This window comes from Bos taurus, chromosome 5, assembly GCF_002263795.3.
Source record: "Bos taurus isolate L1 Dominette 01449 registration number 42190680 breed Hereford chromosome 5, ARS-UCD2.0, whole genome shotgun sequence".
NCBI classification, from domain to species: Eukaryota; Metazoa; Chordata; class Mammalia; order Artiodactyla; family Bovidae; genus Bos; species Bos taurus.
This window is the reverse complement of record NC_037332.1, coordinates 107,656,433-107,674,626: the sequence shown is the minus strand read 5'-3', so window position 1 is coordinate 107,674,626 and position 18,194 is coordinate 107,656,433. Positions and strand designations below refer to the sequence as shown.

Sequence of the window (18,194 nt, the reverse complement as noted above, 5' to 3'; positions counted from 1 at the left end):
GATTCGTAATAAAATTGTTACTGAAAATCAGGAAAAAAGTAACCAGACTATCAATTTGAAAAACCTATCTGAACAAAGAAAAGGGGGTATTTAGATAATGTGACTTTGGTTCCTTTTGCTATTTCTTATAGTGATATAGTGACTTTTGTCAAAAATGTAAAAAACAAAAACCTGTTACTACTACTGCCAAGTACCTAGAGCAATGGTTCTCAACCAGGGCCACTTTGGGTACCCTACACCCTTCCCAGGGACATTCGGCAATATCTGGACGTGTTTTTGGTTGGCACAGCTGGGAGAGGTAGCTGCTCCTGGTATTTAGTGAGTAGAGGCCACAGATGCTGTTAACATCCAACAAATGCACAGAATAGCCCCCACAACTAAGAATCACCTAATCTAAAATGTCAATCAGGGTGAATCTGAGAAACTCTCACCTAGAAGAAGTTAAACAAGAAGGTGAGAGTTGAAAGAAGAACTTGGCAGAGGTGAGTTATGAAGACGAGAAGCCCCACCTCTGCTGTCCATCTCAGTTCAGAGGCACTTCTTTGGAGCCTACTTGGATAGGACATCCAGTCCAACTGCATCTTAGCCATCTGAGCATACACTCCTGCTGCACCTTTCCTGTAGACTACCTGATGTTTAAAATTTCATTCTGGAAGTTCACAGAGTCAAAGTGGCAGTGCGCACATCTAGAGCAGAGCTGACAACCAGTGTGTTAACGTGAGCTTATCACACTGCATGTGCACGCAGCACAAATTTCCAAGCTCTGAATCTTTCTGCTTCTTAGTACTACTCTAGGTAACTAGTATTTGATGTATATTTTGGGGGATACTTTTGCCTCAGATGAGGGAAGAACACAGGAAGAAAGTATGAAGAACATACAGTAATTTATATAAAAGTGAGATCACTTAAAACATCCAAATAACATCCTGAATACGTAACTTAAAAGTTTCCTAATTAACTGCATAGTCTCCTACATAAGACTTATACATTGGACAAAATGCATCAAGGGAATATATAAAACAGTCAATACTGATTCCACTTCTTGAATCCTACTATGTCCATCACTTTGTCTTTAGTTGCAAGAGGCTGCATACGTTCACATACATAAACAGAATTTAATCTGTTGAGGAAAAATCTAAGAACCGAGATATCTCATGTTCCTTACCTTGCAACATATGTATCACAAATTCTTAAGACAAAAGCCCCATTACCCATACTAGATTCTAATTTAGTTACTAAAAATTAGAATTAGTCAACTTTATGGATTAACATTTTATTTGAACATATAATACATTGTGACTTGTTGGATGCCATTTTTAAAGGGCATCTTCATTTGTTAAGACAAATTCCTAAGGTGTTTCCTGTCTTTTAAGATCCTTTCATATTAGTGGAAATTCTATATATTCCTAATACTACTTCAAAAAAAAAAATTCCCTATTTTCCATTCTTCTCATTTTAGGGGGAAAAAAATTATCTCCTCCAAGTTTTAAAAACTAGCCATGTTTGTTTCTAGGGAGAAAGAAACATTTTACAGTACTGTTTGTAAATAATCAATGCTCTGTCAACTTTATAGACACTAACACGTTCACAACTAGCTGAAAACTCCATCCATTCTATTGAGCTGACCAAAAAGTTTGTTCGGGTTTTCACATACCATCATACAGAAAAACTCGAATTAACTTTCTGGCCAACCCAATACGTTACTGGACAGAAATAACTGATTCTGACAAGTAATTAAAATTCTAAGTTTTTGTGTTCTTTTTTCCAAGGGTTTGTACACATTATAGGTCAATCAAGCCGCTTCGGTCTCAAATTTTGGTCTTAAATACAAGTAGTTTAAAATCACCCTTCCCGCTCAATGGAGAAACTCCACAATAAATTAAACAATATCCCTGATGAATGGAAAAGAGGGACAGAAAACTTAAATGTAACTGTCACAGCAGGGTAGTGTAAAAGAACCGTGAAGTTTTCCTATAACCTGTGGATGGAGTGCAGATCCTCCTGAAGAAAATGAGGCGGATAAAACCTGCGGAGAGGTGGCTCCTTGGGGGAAACAGAAGAAGAGTGGGGATTCTTGTAACACTGTCTGAGGCACGCGGATAAAGGGTAATGAGACGTCAGAGCCAAAAGGAGCAGCTGCTCCCCCTGTAGGGGGAGGTGACTGAAATTCACTGGGGTCTGAAGAAGTGACCTGGGAGGAATCACTGGAGTACTCTGGGCTTCCTATGGGCCAGGTCTGTCCGGTGGGCTCCACCACAGAGATGGTCAACTCTGGGGCCTGGGGCATCTGCTGTTCTTCAGTCACAGGCTGCAGGCGGCTGTGTAGTCCTGCAGGTTGAAGAGGTGGTTCTTCCTGGTTCGAGTCCACAGCAACCTGCCGATTTCGGTAAATGCGCTGAGGTAAAACTCCTCCCCCTCCTTCTCCTGAAGAGGAGCTTGGAGTATGAACGTGAAACTCAAACACACAACTGCTTCTGCTCTCGTTGTTATGAGTTAACACAGCAGGTGCAGAATGAGGAACAAAGACAGGGTGAAACTTCAAGCGTGTGGCATCTGTACTGATAGGTGCAGAAACGCTAGACTGGGGAGAGCCTGGGCTCAGTCCCGAATCTAATCTTACATTCTGGAGGTGTCCTACCAGGAAAGCCTGTCCCGATGGAAATTCAAAGACAGAACTGGAGGTGGGGCCCCCGTGCACTGGCTTCTGCTCAGGTGTCTGCTTCATAGGACTTGACAGGACTGGTGAGCTGTATGGAAAACCCTCAAACTGTTCTGCCACCTGGGCCTGGTAATGTACCCCGGCTAGATACACTGCTTCTGGAGGGAGGAAGTAGTGAGCTTCTTCTGGAAGCATCAGTCCAGCTCTGTAGTCACTGTAAACTGGAGCTGGCTCGAACACAGGATGGGCCTGCACCTCACACAGCTCTCCAGCAACTCTACTGGCTGCAGTGCCCCACATAACTACAGTCTCTGGAGTCCAGTTAGGTGGGCTGCCACCAGGTGGAAGAAGACTCTGCCCGACAGTCCTCAGCAGGGGTTGGAACTGGTGAGTTTGGGCTTCCAAGAAGGAGGTGCTCTTACGCCGCTGGGCAATGGCCACCTTCGGTGGACAGGTGGGAGGTGGTGAAAAAGAAACTGGACGTTCATGAATAGTTGGGAAAAATATCTGTGATTCTGGGTATGTTGGGGTCCCCCCACGCGGATGCGCCATGGACTGAGGCTGTATCAACATGAATAAGACAAGTAATTCATACATTCATATGTGAAATTACATCAGACATGCACAACTGGGCAGCTCTGTGTAACCCTACAAAACGGTTACACCAAATTTATAATTAATAAAGAAATACAATGCTTTTGGAAATTATGTGCATAGTAAAAACCCATTAAATACATCCAGGGTCAATAAAACTATTCTGTGGGGATCTTTGCATTAGATAAGAGCTGCTTTTCCACAATGCTCCCCTCCTCAAAGGAAAAGAAGAATTTAACCTTCCTAGTGACTATTCTGCTTTTACCCACAAGTAACATGCTCACCTATGACTGTACCAAATCTTCCTACCCTGAAGCCTTATTGTCTTCTGCTATGTTAAGAGGCTCCAGGGTTCATTTCTGATTAACTAATGTCATGTCTTCTAACTAGAAATCAGAAGAGATTTCTGGTGGGTAGTGAAAGATACACAGCTTGGCTGGTGAGCATCATGTCTTTCCCCGTCTGCCCCAAACCATATGCAGTTAGTTTTATTACATGAAACATGTTACAGATGCCAAACCACTGAATGCCCACTTTTCTGATACCAGTTTAAGGGTCGACTAATTTGCTGTTCAAATCAGGTGAAAAGGGTAATGTAAATAGCCAACTTGATTTGACAGCATTTTTTGGTCACAGAAGCAGTTCTAGGTTAAACACTCTCAAAATGAGAATTGTACCCTGTCAAATGCAAATGGTACACACTGTAATAATTCACTTTCACGGGCCCTTTTTTAAAGGATAGATCAGTTTCACTCTTTCAATAGGAAAGATCCTATCAAAATCGGAAAACGGCTCCACTGTTACTTCTTCACAACAGTTAAAATGAGGTTTCTATTTTGAATCGGAATGCTCTGGTTTATTGTTGTTTATTCAAGAGTATTCCGAGGCCACAAGACACTATACAGTTAATCACTGTCCTAAGTACAAATCTGAAGGTTTTGGGATTCCTAGATCAGAATGCTAACCAAACCCTCTATCTGGAAAAGCAGCAGCAAAGTCCCACAGTGTTTGAAATAACCTTAACAGATAAACACATCTACAGACATTAATGGGCCAAAGCAAACTGCATGTATTTTGCGTGCATCTAACGTACTGCCAGAGTCAAGGTCCATTATTCAATCTAAAAAAAAAAAACTTGCCAAGAGGGAACATTATGCGGCCTTTTAGTTTGTTGATCCCTCATTTTAAATAGGTAACAAATTAAAAGCAACTTTCTCTCTTCAATTATTCCTCACTGACTATGGGAAAAAATGCAGCATTATTGGTATCTCTCTGGAACAAAGTGAAAACATATTTCAGTAATTTTTGATAAAGAGAAAGTTTGCTTTCGAAAAAGCCAACGAGTTTAAAATAAAATAACACACATTCTCTTTGGTAAAATGTGAAAATGCAAGGAGTTTAATACACTGGTAGGGGATAGGAGATTATAATATAGGCTAAATTTTGCTGCTCACAAACTGCTATGTGCCAAGGGTGTTATAAGCATTCTCTCTGATTGCCTCCTTGCTTTTCTCCCCATTACAGCCTTATAACAAATTACAGGAAAAACCTATTTCCTAAAAATGTACTAAGTTCAGTCCTGCTTTTTAATCGTTATTACAACTCCTGATGCCTGGATGTATTCATTGGTGATAAATGTTCATCTGTCAGGAAGTTGATGTTACATACAGCACTGACAAAGAGGGAAGGCAGGCTGGAGCGTCGGCACTTGCGCTGAGAGGCAGAGTACATAGGCAGGACCCTCTCCAATGCTTTAGAAAGCTTTTCGGCAAAAGTTTCCTCGGGGGCAGTCCGGAGGAGGGAAGGAGAAAGAGGTGCGGACAGCACTGGTGGTGGGGTGGAAGGAGCACTGGGAGAGATGCGGGACAGAGAGGGGACAGCAGGAAGATGGGGGACACAAACCGACATGCTACGGCCACGACGAGGCTAAACAGAAAACAAACACACACGTGAAAAACACAGCACTCTGAAAACAAAACAAAATGTACAATGGTAACAGGGCACAGCTGACATAAAGAAATGTTCCATCCTCCCCCCATTCCACGAAGTCATTTTCTGAGGAGACAGAATTCCACAAAGCACACTTGGCAGACCGTACTATTCTCTCTACACTGTTGGTCAAATACAGGTTTCTTAAAATTAACCACCAAAATAATGATCAAGTACCTTCCTAAACATTCTGAAATAACATTAATTGTTATGAGTGTATGAATAAGAATGACCAACTGAGGCAGCAGAACAGACTGGGAAAACGATGAGTTCTGGCTTGCAGTCTCTGCAAACTTGTTAATAAATTCTATCAGTTTAATGCACATTATAAGATGCAGAAGATCTTAAGACTGGATTGCTCTGTTGGAGCTCTGGGAACCTCAGACATACAAGATTTCTCAATCCGATTTTAGAAGGCAGTAGACAAAAAGTTGCTGGCCGATAGAATAGTTTATCACATTTGCCTATCTGTCTATAAAGCTAAAAGTCATATTCCAGGAAAAGCATTAGTTTTCTAGACATAATTCGTAATAGGTACGGGAAATATTCTGTATTTTTACTAATGTAGTCAATGGAAAAATATCTAAACTGTGAATCTCTAAAGAATAACGTTAAATTTTTTTCAGCCATATCAGAGGTTCAACTTTGGTTTAAAAGTTTAAAGCATCTTAAGATTTCAATATAGCTACAAAGCAGCAAATCTAAAGCTCTAAGGCTGTCCTGAGCATGTCTGTTATTTCCTTTTAGAAACTGTGAGCTGTTTAATTAATTAATTTTTCCCCCACTCTTGCTTCTCTTGTATTTTTCAATTTTACTCGTAATCGATATACTATTGCAAGCCATGGTAAATACTTCCTGGAATTAGGACTGATTACAAAAGCTTTGAAAAATCCTCAATATTTAGTAATTCTTCATGACACTTCCATAGAATATTATCATTAAAAGGCAGGAATGTTTGCCTTTTTTCATTTCATTAATGGTGTGCTTTTAGAACATTAATAAATATAGCTATATTTGTGGCTTAAATATTTAGCATCTTCGTAAATGGTCAATCCTTTTCCATTTCTAAATAGAGACCCAAAGTTCATATCCTGTGATGCAGGAAGCCAAGAGATTAAAAAGTTTTAAAAAAAAATCTATAGTTATGATGATCCAGAAGAAATCAACTAGAGTAGAAACTGATAAGAAATGCTGACAAATAATATTTGTTACACCACAGAAATACACTTGTACAGTCTGTATAAAGCTGTTCTTCCCTACCTACTTATTTTAAAGGTCAGAGAAGTAGATTGCTATTACAACTGGAAGTTTTCTTTCTGTAATTGTGGCCGTTCATCTTAAGATGTAGCCAATGCAGAACTAACTAACGGACTCTCAAACAAGCAAACATCTTTTATTCCAGCTGTAGGGTAAGAGACCAGAACAAGCAGAAGTATTTTCTTACCAGAGAAAAGAGTTTCATTCAATGAAGAACAAGAGTTCCACAAATCCAGATTAAAAGTTTCTGAGACAGAGGGGCAATCTATCTGCCTAAAGATCTCACTAAACAAGAGCACTGTAGTGACCAGTTATTCTCAATTCCGTCCTGAGGCAGAAGATGCATCTTGTTCACTTCTGAAGACTTCATGGAAGGTTGACCAAAGAAATGGGGTATTATCTACTGGTCTATTTGAACATTCTCTGTATGAGAAGCAAGAGTGGCTAACGTAAAACATGGGTAGTAATGTGTGTGTGTGTATGTGTATATATGCATAGGTACAAATGCACAATATATACATCAGGATATAATTGCTACAAATTAAATCTGAAAATAAATCAGTCATAAAACAGATACCAAAATAAAGGGGAGAAGCAAATGAACATATACTGGGGAAGGAACTTGTGTCCAACACAGACTTTAAGGCAAGAACACGCATAGCAACTGATGATTAAACACAAGCGCTAAATTAAATGGTCATTCCTTTTCTCTTGTGTACTCACATGCAGCATTCTATAATGGTTTGAAGGTCTTACCTGTGTTTTACACAATAAGACATCTTACAGAAAATACTTAGTAATTCTTTCAAGTAACTTGAAAAACTCTCCTTGCCCCCCACCCCCAAACCATTTGTATGTCTAACTTACATTGCTTTGAACAGTTTCAACTTTAAAGTGCTAGAGAGCATGATCTTTAATCAAATGCTGATTAGTTTAAATCCTGTGAACAGTGTCTTCACAGAGTAATGCATGTATCCCACCCTGCCTGAACCACTCCGACGGCACTCTATAATAAATAACCTGCCTCTTCTGGAAAGGCACCACTTGTACTTTTCACTTTGGACTCGTGCTGTCACTCATTCAGCGGCAGAGTGTGCCCTGAGCATGTTACAGGCGTGCGCGCTCTTGCGCAGTTACTCACCAAACTTGAGGGTGGATATACCGCATGGGGCTGAGCCTGCGTTTGGACAACAGATGCTGTGTGCCCTGGGAGGGCGCCAGTGGAAGGTGCCTGCTCATGCTGGGACCCGTACGAAACTGTCTGTTGGCTGCTGACTCGAGATTCCGTGAAGACAGAAGACCCCTGACCACTGTCAACCGTCCCGTCAGCTGAAGGAGAAGTTGCCAAAATACAAGACAGAGAGACAAATCATGAAAAGGAGATTCACATTTTCGCATCACAAACCCCTGATTTTAGAGTTAATTGGTCTTATCTTTGCACAGACCTGAACTAAATAAAGAATGACTAGTTTTAATAAGTAGATTTCTTTGTTTAATGGAGGAATCCATGTAGAAAAGTTTCATCTTAAAAAAAAAAAAGAAAATCCCCTGGCCATCACAGAATTTACCACCTGATGAACAAGGGGGAATAAAACAGAACAGTTGTTAATAGGCCTGAAGTTTGACACAGCTTCCAAAGTCTGAACCATGGAGACCAGCGGGTTCTAATTAGTTAACTAGTAGCCTCATTAATTTCTAGTTTATACGTTATTCAGCTTTGCTAAAAGAGCTGAAATCAGTTTAAGCAGTTCAATATTAAGTAGCTAAGATAAACCTGTCACATTTCACTATTAAGAAATTGTAAAAGGTAGGAATCTACAAATAGAACATCCAAGATGCTGGAACCTGCAGAATTTCTCACATCCTAATCCCATTTCTCCACTGTCCCATTCTTCTATGCTATTAGATGTGAACGTAAGAACCAAAAGGAAACAGAGACAGAAACCATTTCAAACCTCTTTTTTATATGTTAGATTCACAATTCAAAACCAAGAGGCCAGTGCAAAACGATGATCAGGAAGACAGAGTCAGCTAAGAGCGTGCCTAGCAACCTCACTGGGCCCCTGATACTCACATATCACAGACACACCAGGCTGCTGGTACTGCAGCTGCTGGTGCTGGTCGGCCTCAGGCTCTTCTGGCTCTACCTGCGTGGAGACGGACGCAGACGCAGCAGAGGCAGCGGGTCCACCAGTGCTGGTGGCAGGGGGCTGCTGGACTCCGGCCTGGGCAGTGCTGGGCTGCTGCTCCACCTGCTGCTTGAAGCTGCTCTCCTCCTGCTTTCTTTTTTCTTGCTCCTCCCGCACTAATTGACGCTGTTCTCGTTTTCTCTTAATTAACGACACTCTATCTTTGATGGCTTTTGCCATGGTCTTGTGATCACCTTCACAGACATACCCAGAATCTACCTACAGGATGAAAGGGTACATCAGGAAGCAGCAGGATAGCAAAAGAAAACAAACCAAACACAAACAACAGCCTTTGGGGAAAGGAAAACAGAGAAGGAGAGGGAGAAAGAATTGTCCGAGGACTGACCTTTACCAAACAGTGAAACCACTGGTCTGCACTATGCACTTGCCCACCGTTTTTGCAGATACTCATGGAGTAGATGCTGTTATCTTTATACAAACTCATGAAGTACATGTACCTTCACTAATTATAACAAATCAACAGGGAACCTAAGCATCCAAGTGGTAAAACCAAAAGGCTCATTTTACTATACTCAATTCCCCACTCACACATAACCATCAGTATGAACCTGTGTTGCTTTTACTTCTTTTCACTAGAAAGGAAAGAAAAGAAAAGAAAGTGAAGTCGCCCAGTCGTGCCTGACTCTTTGCGACCCCACAGACTGCAGCCCACCAGGCTCCTCCATCCATGGAATTTTCTAGGCAAGAGTACTGGAGTGGGTTGCCATTTCCTTCTCCAGGGGATCTTCCCGATGCAGGGATTGAACCCAGGTCTCCGGCACTGTGGGTAGACGCTTTACCATCTTTTCACTAGACAACCACTTAACCAAACAAAATAACTGTGGTAAATATATGAAGGTTAAAAATAAAAACTCAAATAATATAAAAACCTGACAATTAAAAATAAGTACCTCTCTCATGCTGACTGCTTCTCAGATATAAGTACTGAATGGCTCTGACACATTCGGGCAGAGACTGTCTGCATCTCTGCGCAGTAAATGGCTATTAAGGCACCATGGAAAGCCTAAGCTTGGCAAAGCGTTTCCTTGAAAACGACTGGCCAAAGCTGCCTACTAATGATCTATCCTGAAAATTTTCTTTGACATAAAAACAATGTGTGATCTGCTTATTGGGTTTATTACCCAGATAACTGACCAAAGGCTAATGTATCAATATGCAAAACAATTTTTTATTCTAACTAAATAGGTTACACTAATTAGAAGTCAGTCAACCTTACAGACTTTGAAAATGACTTCAAAATGTCCTCCAGTTCATTCCCTCTCTGTGTATCTGCCTGCCTGCCTGTCTGTCCATCCACCTATCACTATACATAACTATGCATATACATGTCTTCTAAAATAAGAATAAATCTTGGGACCATTAATGTAATTTTTTATCAATAGAATATGACATACACACTGCTTCATAAATTGCTTTTCTATCAATAGTATCAACGTATATAAATCAACATAAAATTTAAATGGCTTGATCAGTGTTAATTTACCATTTCTTGAGCAACGTCTTCTGGCACATCTTTCTCCAAGTCAAAGGAAAACTCGATAGCTTCATTGTCTTTGTATTTCCCCTTTAGTTTCTTAATATCTTCAATACGTAGCCATAATTTAATGGCTATCTTTTCTCCATCATCTTCTTCTGCTAATTCTACCCGTACCCCTGTTTCCTCCTGGAAGAAGGCATGGTTCAAAAGGTCTTTGATAGAGTATCTTCAAAAGAGAAGGGAAAGAAACAAAAAACAAAATGCCATTAGATTTAAAAGATAATTCTCAAATATGTTATGTTTAGAATAATGAAAAAGGACTACAAAAAGAACAGGAATTTTCTAATTCATTTCTATACTGCTTCATTTAAGCATTGATTACAGTTTTATTCAAGTTATGGAAGATCAAAACAATCTCATTTATGAATAAGGGCTGAAAGTGATACTTTTTATTACTGGAGTATAATTGTCTTAAAACGTTGTGTTAGTTTCTGCTGTACAACAAAGTGAATCAGCTATATGTACACATACAGCCCCTTCCCTCTTGAGCCTCCTACCCCTCTAGGTCATCACAGAGAACCCAGCTGGATTCCCTGTGCCATACACTTTTCCTAGTAGGTACCTATTTCACACATGGTAGTGTATATATGTAAGTGCTACTCTCCCTGGAAGTTATATTTTTAAATGTGTTATATACTGCTTATTTTAATAGTTAACCAAAGTCTTGTATATGTGATCTCATCTGATTTCTGGTATCCAATGAGATACCATTTCCTGATCAGCAGGAAATAGATGGATTCTGAGAGAGACTGACCATCTTGCTCAGTTATAAAAGTCATAAATCATGGAATCAAAACTCAAAAACCTTTTATTTCTATAGTACATTACCTTCTAATACAGCAATTTTTCTTTACACAATAAATCCTCTCAATTCTCGGTTCAGCACCTAGTGTACTAGGCAAGCAGAAGTCTGATTATGAACAGTTTTCTCTAGATAAATGGTCTCAGAATACCAGTAATCTAGTAAACTGTTCCATCCAGACAAGAAACAAGAGGACCACATTCTATGACTGGAGACAAATATTCCTTTATGGTTTTTTAAAAAAATGTTCTTCAAGAGATTAAGGCGTCTCCTTTTCAATCAGTGTATATAAAAACAGAAACCCAAACTAAATTTCTACTAAAAAGCCTTAAAGATCAAGATCTTATTAAGCTCTTCCAAATAACAAAGTTATGAAAAGAATATGAGACTGGAGAAGTGAAGATATGGAATTCTTTAATTTGGCTGAAATACCTGATCACTCACATTCTTCAAGAGGTAGATTATGTTCAATTTACACTTTGTACTAGTGCGTCTACTTTTTCTTCTGTGGAGAGTGACGGGGATGGTTGAAGGTAGATTATTTTTCAAAAACAGACACTGGACCTTTGCCATGCCTAACGGGTGATGAATCAGCTATATGGCAGATCAGATACTTGCCACTCCTCTGAGAAAAGCCCTCTGTTAGCATAATGACTAAGCCAGATCTCCTCCCAAGCCCTGGGTGAAGTTGTCTCTTCTTACTCAAAGGAATTTTGACATTTTGCTCTTCTTCAATTCTGGCATAGCAACAGTAAATCGAGACCAACATAGCTGAGTTGATTTTAAAGAGCCAAAATTTTACTTCATCTTTAGAATTTAACTGGTAAACAGCTAAGGAAGAGATCTACTGTATCAGGATAGAACCTAGTGAGTTTTACAAATCAGGTAGATGCTATAAGTAAGTAGCTCTTATCGAATGTAGAAGCTACATTTAAGGTGGTTCTGGTATATTCAGTCTACCAAACCACATTTTTACGATATTTCAGTATACTAAATCTGAATACTACCTCCAGTGGACAGAACTTTACTTTCAAAGATATTACAAGACATAAACAGAGAAACTAACCACAAGTCAAGTATTACATACACCTTAGGTTGACGGTTCTATTCAAAGCATATTATACTTGAAGTTTCTGTTTAAGCAATATCCAGGTCAAAAGAGGCAACTTACCTTTCATCTTTGTTTTGCCGTATGCATCCTTCAATAATTTCCTTCACTTCAGGAATTGCTACTTTGTCAAAACTGGCTGGCTTCACCCCCTGAAAATCATAAAAATGGCAACAGGAACACATCAATGAAGGCAGTGACTTTGAACTTGAATTTGAACTTGCCTCCTAAGGTTCTACCAGACTGCCTTCTCACCATCCTGGCTTTTTCCTGGTTTGCCTGCAGGATCTAGTTCATGCAGGGTCAAAGCTGGGTAGTACCAATTTAGCCCCTCCAAGGTAACAATAGGGAATAGTTAAGAAAGCGGAGTCACTTCCATGGCCACGACATTGCTGGTGACAAAAGCAGACTATCGTTAGCATCTTTTGCTATGTTTCAGGTAATGGAAATTTTGGCTAAAACAAAGCCCAAATGTTCTAATTGGTTAGAAGATCTTTTGTTCAACCTTGTTCCCTAACACATTAATCAACATAACATGCAACTCTTTTGAACAGAGAACCCATGTGTGGGCATGAATTCACACGCTTAGTCTGGCAGGTATTCTATCATTACAGTACTCCTTAACAAACTCAGTAAGAAGGGAAGAATTTAGACTGGTTTGGTATAGTAACTGAAGAGCAAATTGTCTTGTACATATGAAAACATAAAATGACAACACATCAGACACATCTGAAAGACAAACTTTCTAATTAATTTCAGAAAAAAATTTAACATCACTATTATATTAAATAGCATCATTGTAATAGTTTAAGAATTTTCACAAAAGGTAAATTCTTTGCCAACAAAAATTTCAGCGGTGTGTGGAAAATGTATATAAGATAGAAGAATAACAACCTACTCCTGTCTGAGAGGTGGTGTGGAGAAGAACATCTCATTATCTATTCCTGCCTCTTCTAAGTCACACAGACTGAGCTGAAGTAGCAACACAATATACTTTCCAAGAGGCACAGTAAGTCTATGACCACCTAACACACAGCAAGGAGGAGACAGGGACTAGAATTAATCATCTAATATCTCGGTGACAATACATATTATTTGAATTTTTCCTCAATCTTCTTATTTTTCAAGTCTAGCTAAGTCTTCCCCACCAGTCCTTGTCTTCACATAATCATTCTAATAAAAACAAAAAACAATGTCATTGAAGGAAAAGCCTGCTTTAATTGAGCAAGCTGGTATGGTATGGCATGGTATTTTAAATTAAAGCTAAAGAAAACAGGAACTGTTTTTTTTTTTTTTTTTTTAAAGGATGATGCTCACTAAAAGTTCTCTGGTAGCAGAAACACTGGAGATTTTTTATATTTGCTTTTAATTTTTACAACAAACATGTGAAAGCATAAAAGCAAACTTTTAAGATGCCAATTATAAATATAATGGGAAGAACAGTCTAAAATACTTTTAAAAAAATAAAATAAGATACTGTATATTATAAGTTCCTAGAACACTCACTATTGGCAGAAAACTATCTGAAAGATTCTTCTTTGGTAAAATTAGACACTAATACACAGCTGGCCTTTCATGTAAGGACACTTCAAATGTTATAGGAAAGAAGTTAAAGAGGATATAGAACAGGATTAGAAGACATGTTCCCACTTCCATAAACACACGCATTTTAGAGGAATGAGTCTGACCTTCTGGCAACTCTACATATTGAGTTAATAAATCACACATATACTGACTATATTAAGACTCCTCCATTTCAATTTAGCATAGGCATACTGGAAAGACGAAAGGATAGAGCATAAGACTTGAATTAGGCGTGAGCTGGACAAGCAGAAGCAGCTCTGAGCTTTGTTTCCCTGTCTAGCAAAGGGGGATAATACCTGTTTAACTATATTCATGGGAACTAGAATCATATGTGACTATCCAAGTTGAAAGCTCTGGATTATTAAGTTTGCTGACCTAAGGCACCTTTGACTTCAAAAGTAATCACCAAAGGTAATAAGGCTTAGAGTTAAAAAGAAAGCATACAATTCTCTTTGAAAAATCATCACCAAGATCCACAGTGAACATGCTTTCAGCTTTGGTTATCCTTAAAAACAATCCTCTTGTTAACCCGACCTATGCAGACAAACACACTCACAACAGGAATTTCTATTTACAGGTAGAAAAGCGAGTTGAACAACCGAGATACCAGATCACAGTCGCAAAACCAGCAACTATGCATCATATAACACACTGACTCTACTAGGGTAAGCTGCTTTCTCAAAGTATAGCCAAGATTCAGGTACAGAAAACTCTGCATCACTACTGTACAACTGCCACCGCCACTGCCATATTCAGCTGCTACTGCTGCCTTAAAGAACACTGCAGGCACTAAGACAGCCAATACAACAGAGACAGTCCAGCAGCTTGTATTCAGACATCACCCACTAAAACAATGAAAAAGACAAGAAGAAATTTAACCAAGCACCAGAAGTCAGGGTTATCCAAATATATATCAAAATATCTAACAGAGGTATTCTGAATCATGTGGAAAGAAGCAAGGATATATAGGAATTATATATTAAAAGTGACCAAAAAAAAAGGAAAAATAAGCATAAAACGTCAATGACCTTGAATGTGACCTACTGAAGTCATCTGGGGCACTTGATGGAAAGCCACTTAAAATCAACAAGCACATGTTTCAATACACAAGATGCACCATACTCAGAAGCTTCTTGTTCTATCTAAGAGAACTGTTTTTTAAATAATTGATAATTTTTTAAAAAAGTTGATTTAAGATTATTCCAAAACATGATTTAAGCACCAGACAGAACAGTAAGAAAATGTTTTCATGATAATATTTCATCTTTTTTCCCTGAATTTATTTCAAAAAAGATGATTAACTTAAGAGTCTAAAAATCCTTCAAATGACACCTCTTTTCTATACTCTGATTTAGCCCCACACAGTCTTATTTCAGTTCTGTTCTGACCAACACAAGCAAAGTTTTGCTCATCTATTCTGAATGAGGTTCAAGAACACAAAACAGAAAAGAGTACTAAGGAATATAAATTGAGCTAATGTTTTACACATAAGAAAACCTAAGTTAAAGACTGGCACCCTGTCCCTTCACCCTTCCAGAGCTAGCAACCTGCCAACTCCAGAAACACTCTTCCTCACTGCTGTGATTCACAAGACCTCTCTTCAGGCAGAAGTGCCATAAAATGTTTCTTTGACATGAAACGGTGGCTTGTTATTCTGCATTACACACAAGTACTTCTTCAACAGCTAATGTATATCCATTTAAGACACCTTTGAGATTAAAATTATATATTCTCATAAATGAAACAAAAAGGTAACTTTTATGCAATCTTAAATGGAGAACAAAAAGAAAAAAACAATTGTGATTCTCCAAGGGTACATCAGAGTTGATATTTTTAAAAAAAAACTGACATAAATCTTTATAAAATATGTTGCTTTATTTAAACTAAGAAAAACTCCAAACTTATATGCATCTCACAGACTGAGTTTTTCTGTCAATTCTATATACTTATAGTTTGCAGCTAATCTGCTGAAAAAATAAAAGTGAGTCATAATAAAAATTAAAATGAGTCATAATATAGTATTCTCCAGTTCAATTTTCTCACTCTTAAAAACTGTCAGCACTTGCTTCTTAAAAACTTAAGCTGCAGTGTGTGTCAGGGTAACATTTTTCTCTTCCTAAGAGTAAAAATTCTCCTAACCACTCAGAATTGAGAAAAGTCTCCTTCCTCCTCATAGAAAATGCTGTGTAAGTTAACTGCAGAACTAATTTATTTTGAAAAGCATTCTGAACTAACAATCCCAATACTTTAACTAAAATCTTCCATACGTAAATATCACAACACACCTTTGGTATATATTGGAAATTCTTACCCACCTCATTTATACAATCCTTTTGAGAGCAGCAGCAGCAATGAGAATTTACGAAGACAAACACTGAGCAAAAATCTCTCTTTGTAAAATCCATCAGAAAAGGCAAAACAGACTTGTTAGAGGAAAATGGGGGGGAGGGAATTGTATAGGATATAAGTTAACAGGATAACTTAGCCCACAGCATAAGCAAGGCAGACATCAAAATCAGGCTGAAGATGAATTTTCTGTTTAACACTAGCCATGCTTCCACGACCCTCAAACATGGGTTTGCTCTGCTCAGCCAACAATCTCCTTATTACTTACTGATCAGCCCTTTAAACACAACTACATGCTGAACAGCAGGCAAACTTATTCTGCTTCTCCTCCCCCTGCCTCTCCCTCAACAGCAGCAGGTCCCTACACAAACACAATTCTTCACTTGCTCAAAGCTCCACCCTCGCCATGTCCACAGGTTCCGCCTCCTTGACACTAACACCTACACTAGAAATCTGTTTATCTGAACACCCGCTTCCCCCTACTTCTGTTGACACTAAGCTTCAAAAGAAAATGGGGAATGAATTCAGTGACCAAAATGTAAACTCAGAATATACAGCCTAAAGAACACTGGACAAGAAAGAAAACCCCAATACTGGGGTTGAGCTCCCAGTATACAGAGTTCAGTCTATAGATACCTAGTCTGTGTGACCGGGGCCATATTCTTTAAACTCACTTGAAGTGAGCGTAACAGTTCCTGTTTACCTAATTTAGAAAGTGGTGACATTAAGGTAAACTGTCTTACCACGGTCTCGTGGTACATTAAAAAAATTTTAACAGCTGCGAATTAGTACACAGAAGTGGTAAGAATTTATTCTTCTCCTTTTCCTTCCCTAAAAGCCTTAATATATAGATCTACCTAAAGACATCTCCATTTACCAGGAAGAGCTCATGGACCCAAATGACTCCTGCTTTGATCCTGGTGATTAAAGAAAGGTTTCTCCTCATAGCATTTAACAAAGATGACAGAAAAAGCACTGCTCCTGGCAGTGTTATGATGGGTAACATAACAAAGTGCTGTCCCTTGTAATGTGGTAGGCCTGAATCCCCATTAAGGCAGTGCATACTGAGGCTTCAATCACTCAGGAACAGTAGCATAATGGCTTAGAAGTTATTTGATAGGAATATCTCTATTCTAAAGGCTAGAAATGACTTAACTCCAACAATTTTCCTGCTCAACATAACTCATCACTACCAAGCACACCAAGTAGGTAGTGCACAAGGCCAAGATTGGTCCTAACTACAGCAGGTAGTCCAACACTACCTTTAGCTTCAGAGTGTGAGCAAGCCTGCTCAAGACTATGATTAGATAATGAAAACGAAACAGAGGAAAACAGGTATCATGTTCTCTGCTTCATAGGTTTATCAGATATAAGTATGTGAGAATGTTTTTAAACTTTACTGTGCAACAAACAAAACCAAAACTCAGGCAGCTTTTTTTGGACAAAGGTAAAATATAGGGACAAATATCTAACTCTGTGAAGACCAGTCTTTTTAATATACCAAAATTAAGAGTTTTCACTATGTACAATAAAATACCATTCACATATGTGTAACAGTTTATAGGTTTAAATCGTCCTTCTCTTCAACTCTGCCTTTCTCTGGACTTCACCAATTTCTTTTAAAGGCATCATTATTTCCATGATCCAGAATAGAAACCTTACTCATTCTCAGATGCGTCTTCACAACATTTAAGTACTATTATTCTCTGGGAGCTCCTTAAACAAAGAGAAACGTTTAAAACAGCAGGTAACAGCGAGCTGCTAGTACTCCTACTTCCCCTCCAATGGCTAAAGGTCTCTGGCTGGACAAAAGTGAGATTTTTACTGGCTTGTTACTTCTCAACATCATTGCTTTTTCTGCATAACTGTGACCACCAATCCAGACTGACAACATCAGTTCAGTTCAGTTACTCAGTCATGTCTGACTCGTTGCAACCCCATGGACTGCAGCACGCCAGGCTTCCTTGTCCATCACCAACTCCCAGAGCTTCCTCAAACACATGTTCATAGAGTTGGTGATGCCATCCAACCATCCCATCTTCTGTTGCCCCTTCTCCTCCTGCCTTCAATCTTTCCTAGCATCAGGGTCTTTTCCAGAGAGTCAGTTG

General features: G+C 38.9%; 1 protein-coding gene across 36 annotated transcripts in view; it reads right to left on the bottom strand.

Moving 5' to 3' along the window:
• Positions 1-18,194, bottom strand: part of WNK1 (WNK lysine deficient protein kinase 1) — a 130,343-nt gene that overhangs the window by 33,503 nt on the left and 78,646 nt on the right. For 24 of the 36 annotated variants that reach the window (XM_059887115.1, XM_059887118.1, XM_059887120.1 and 21 more), the window contains exons 5-9: positions 12,220-12,308; positions 10,193-10,412; positions 8,574-8,907; positions 7,641-7,828; positions 1,979-3,220 (exon numbers count right to left, since the gene is read on the bottom strand). In XM_059887115.1, the coding sequence (XP_059743098.1) occupies positions 1,979-3,220; positions 7,641-7,828; positions 8,574-8,907; positions 10,193-10,412; positions 12,220-12,308 (2,073 nt within the window). Of the gene's footprint in view, positions 1-1,978; positions 3,221-4,921; positions 7,617-7,640; positions 7,829-8,573; positions 8,908-10,192; positions 10,413-12,219; positions 12,309-18,194 lie in introns of those variants that run through there. The other 12 variants (XM_024992710.2, XM_024992711.2, XM_010805680.4 and 9 more) reach the window with 2 other exon arrangements.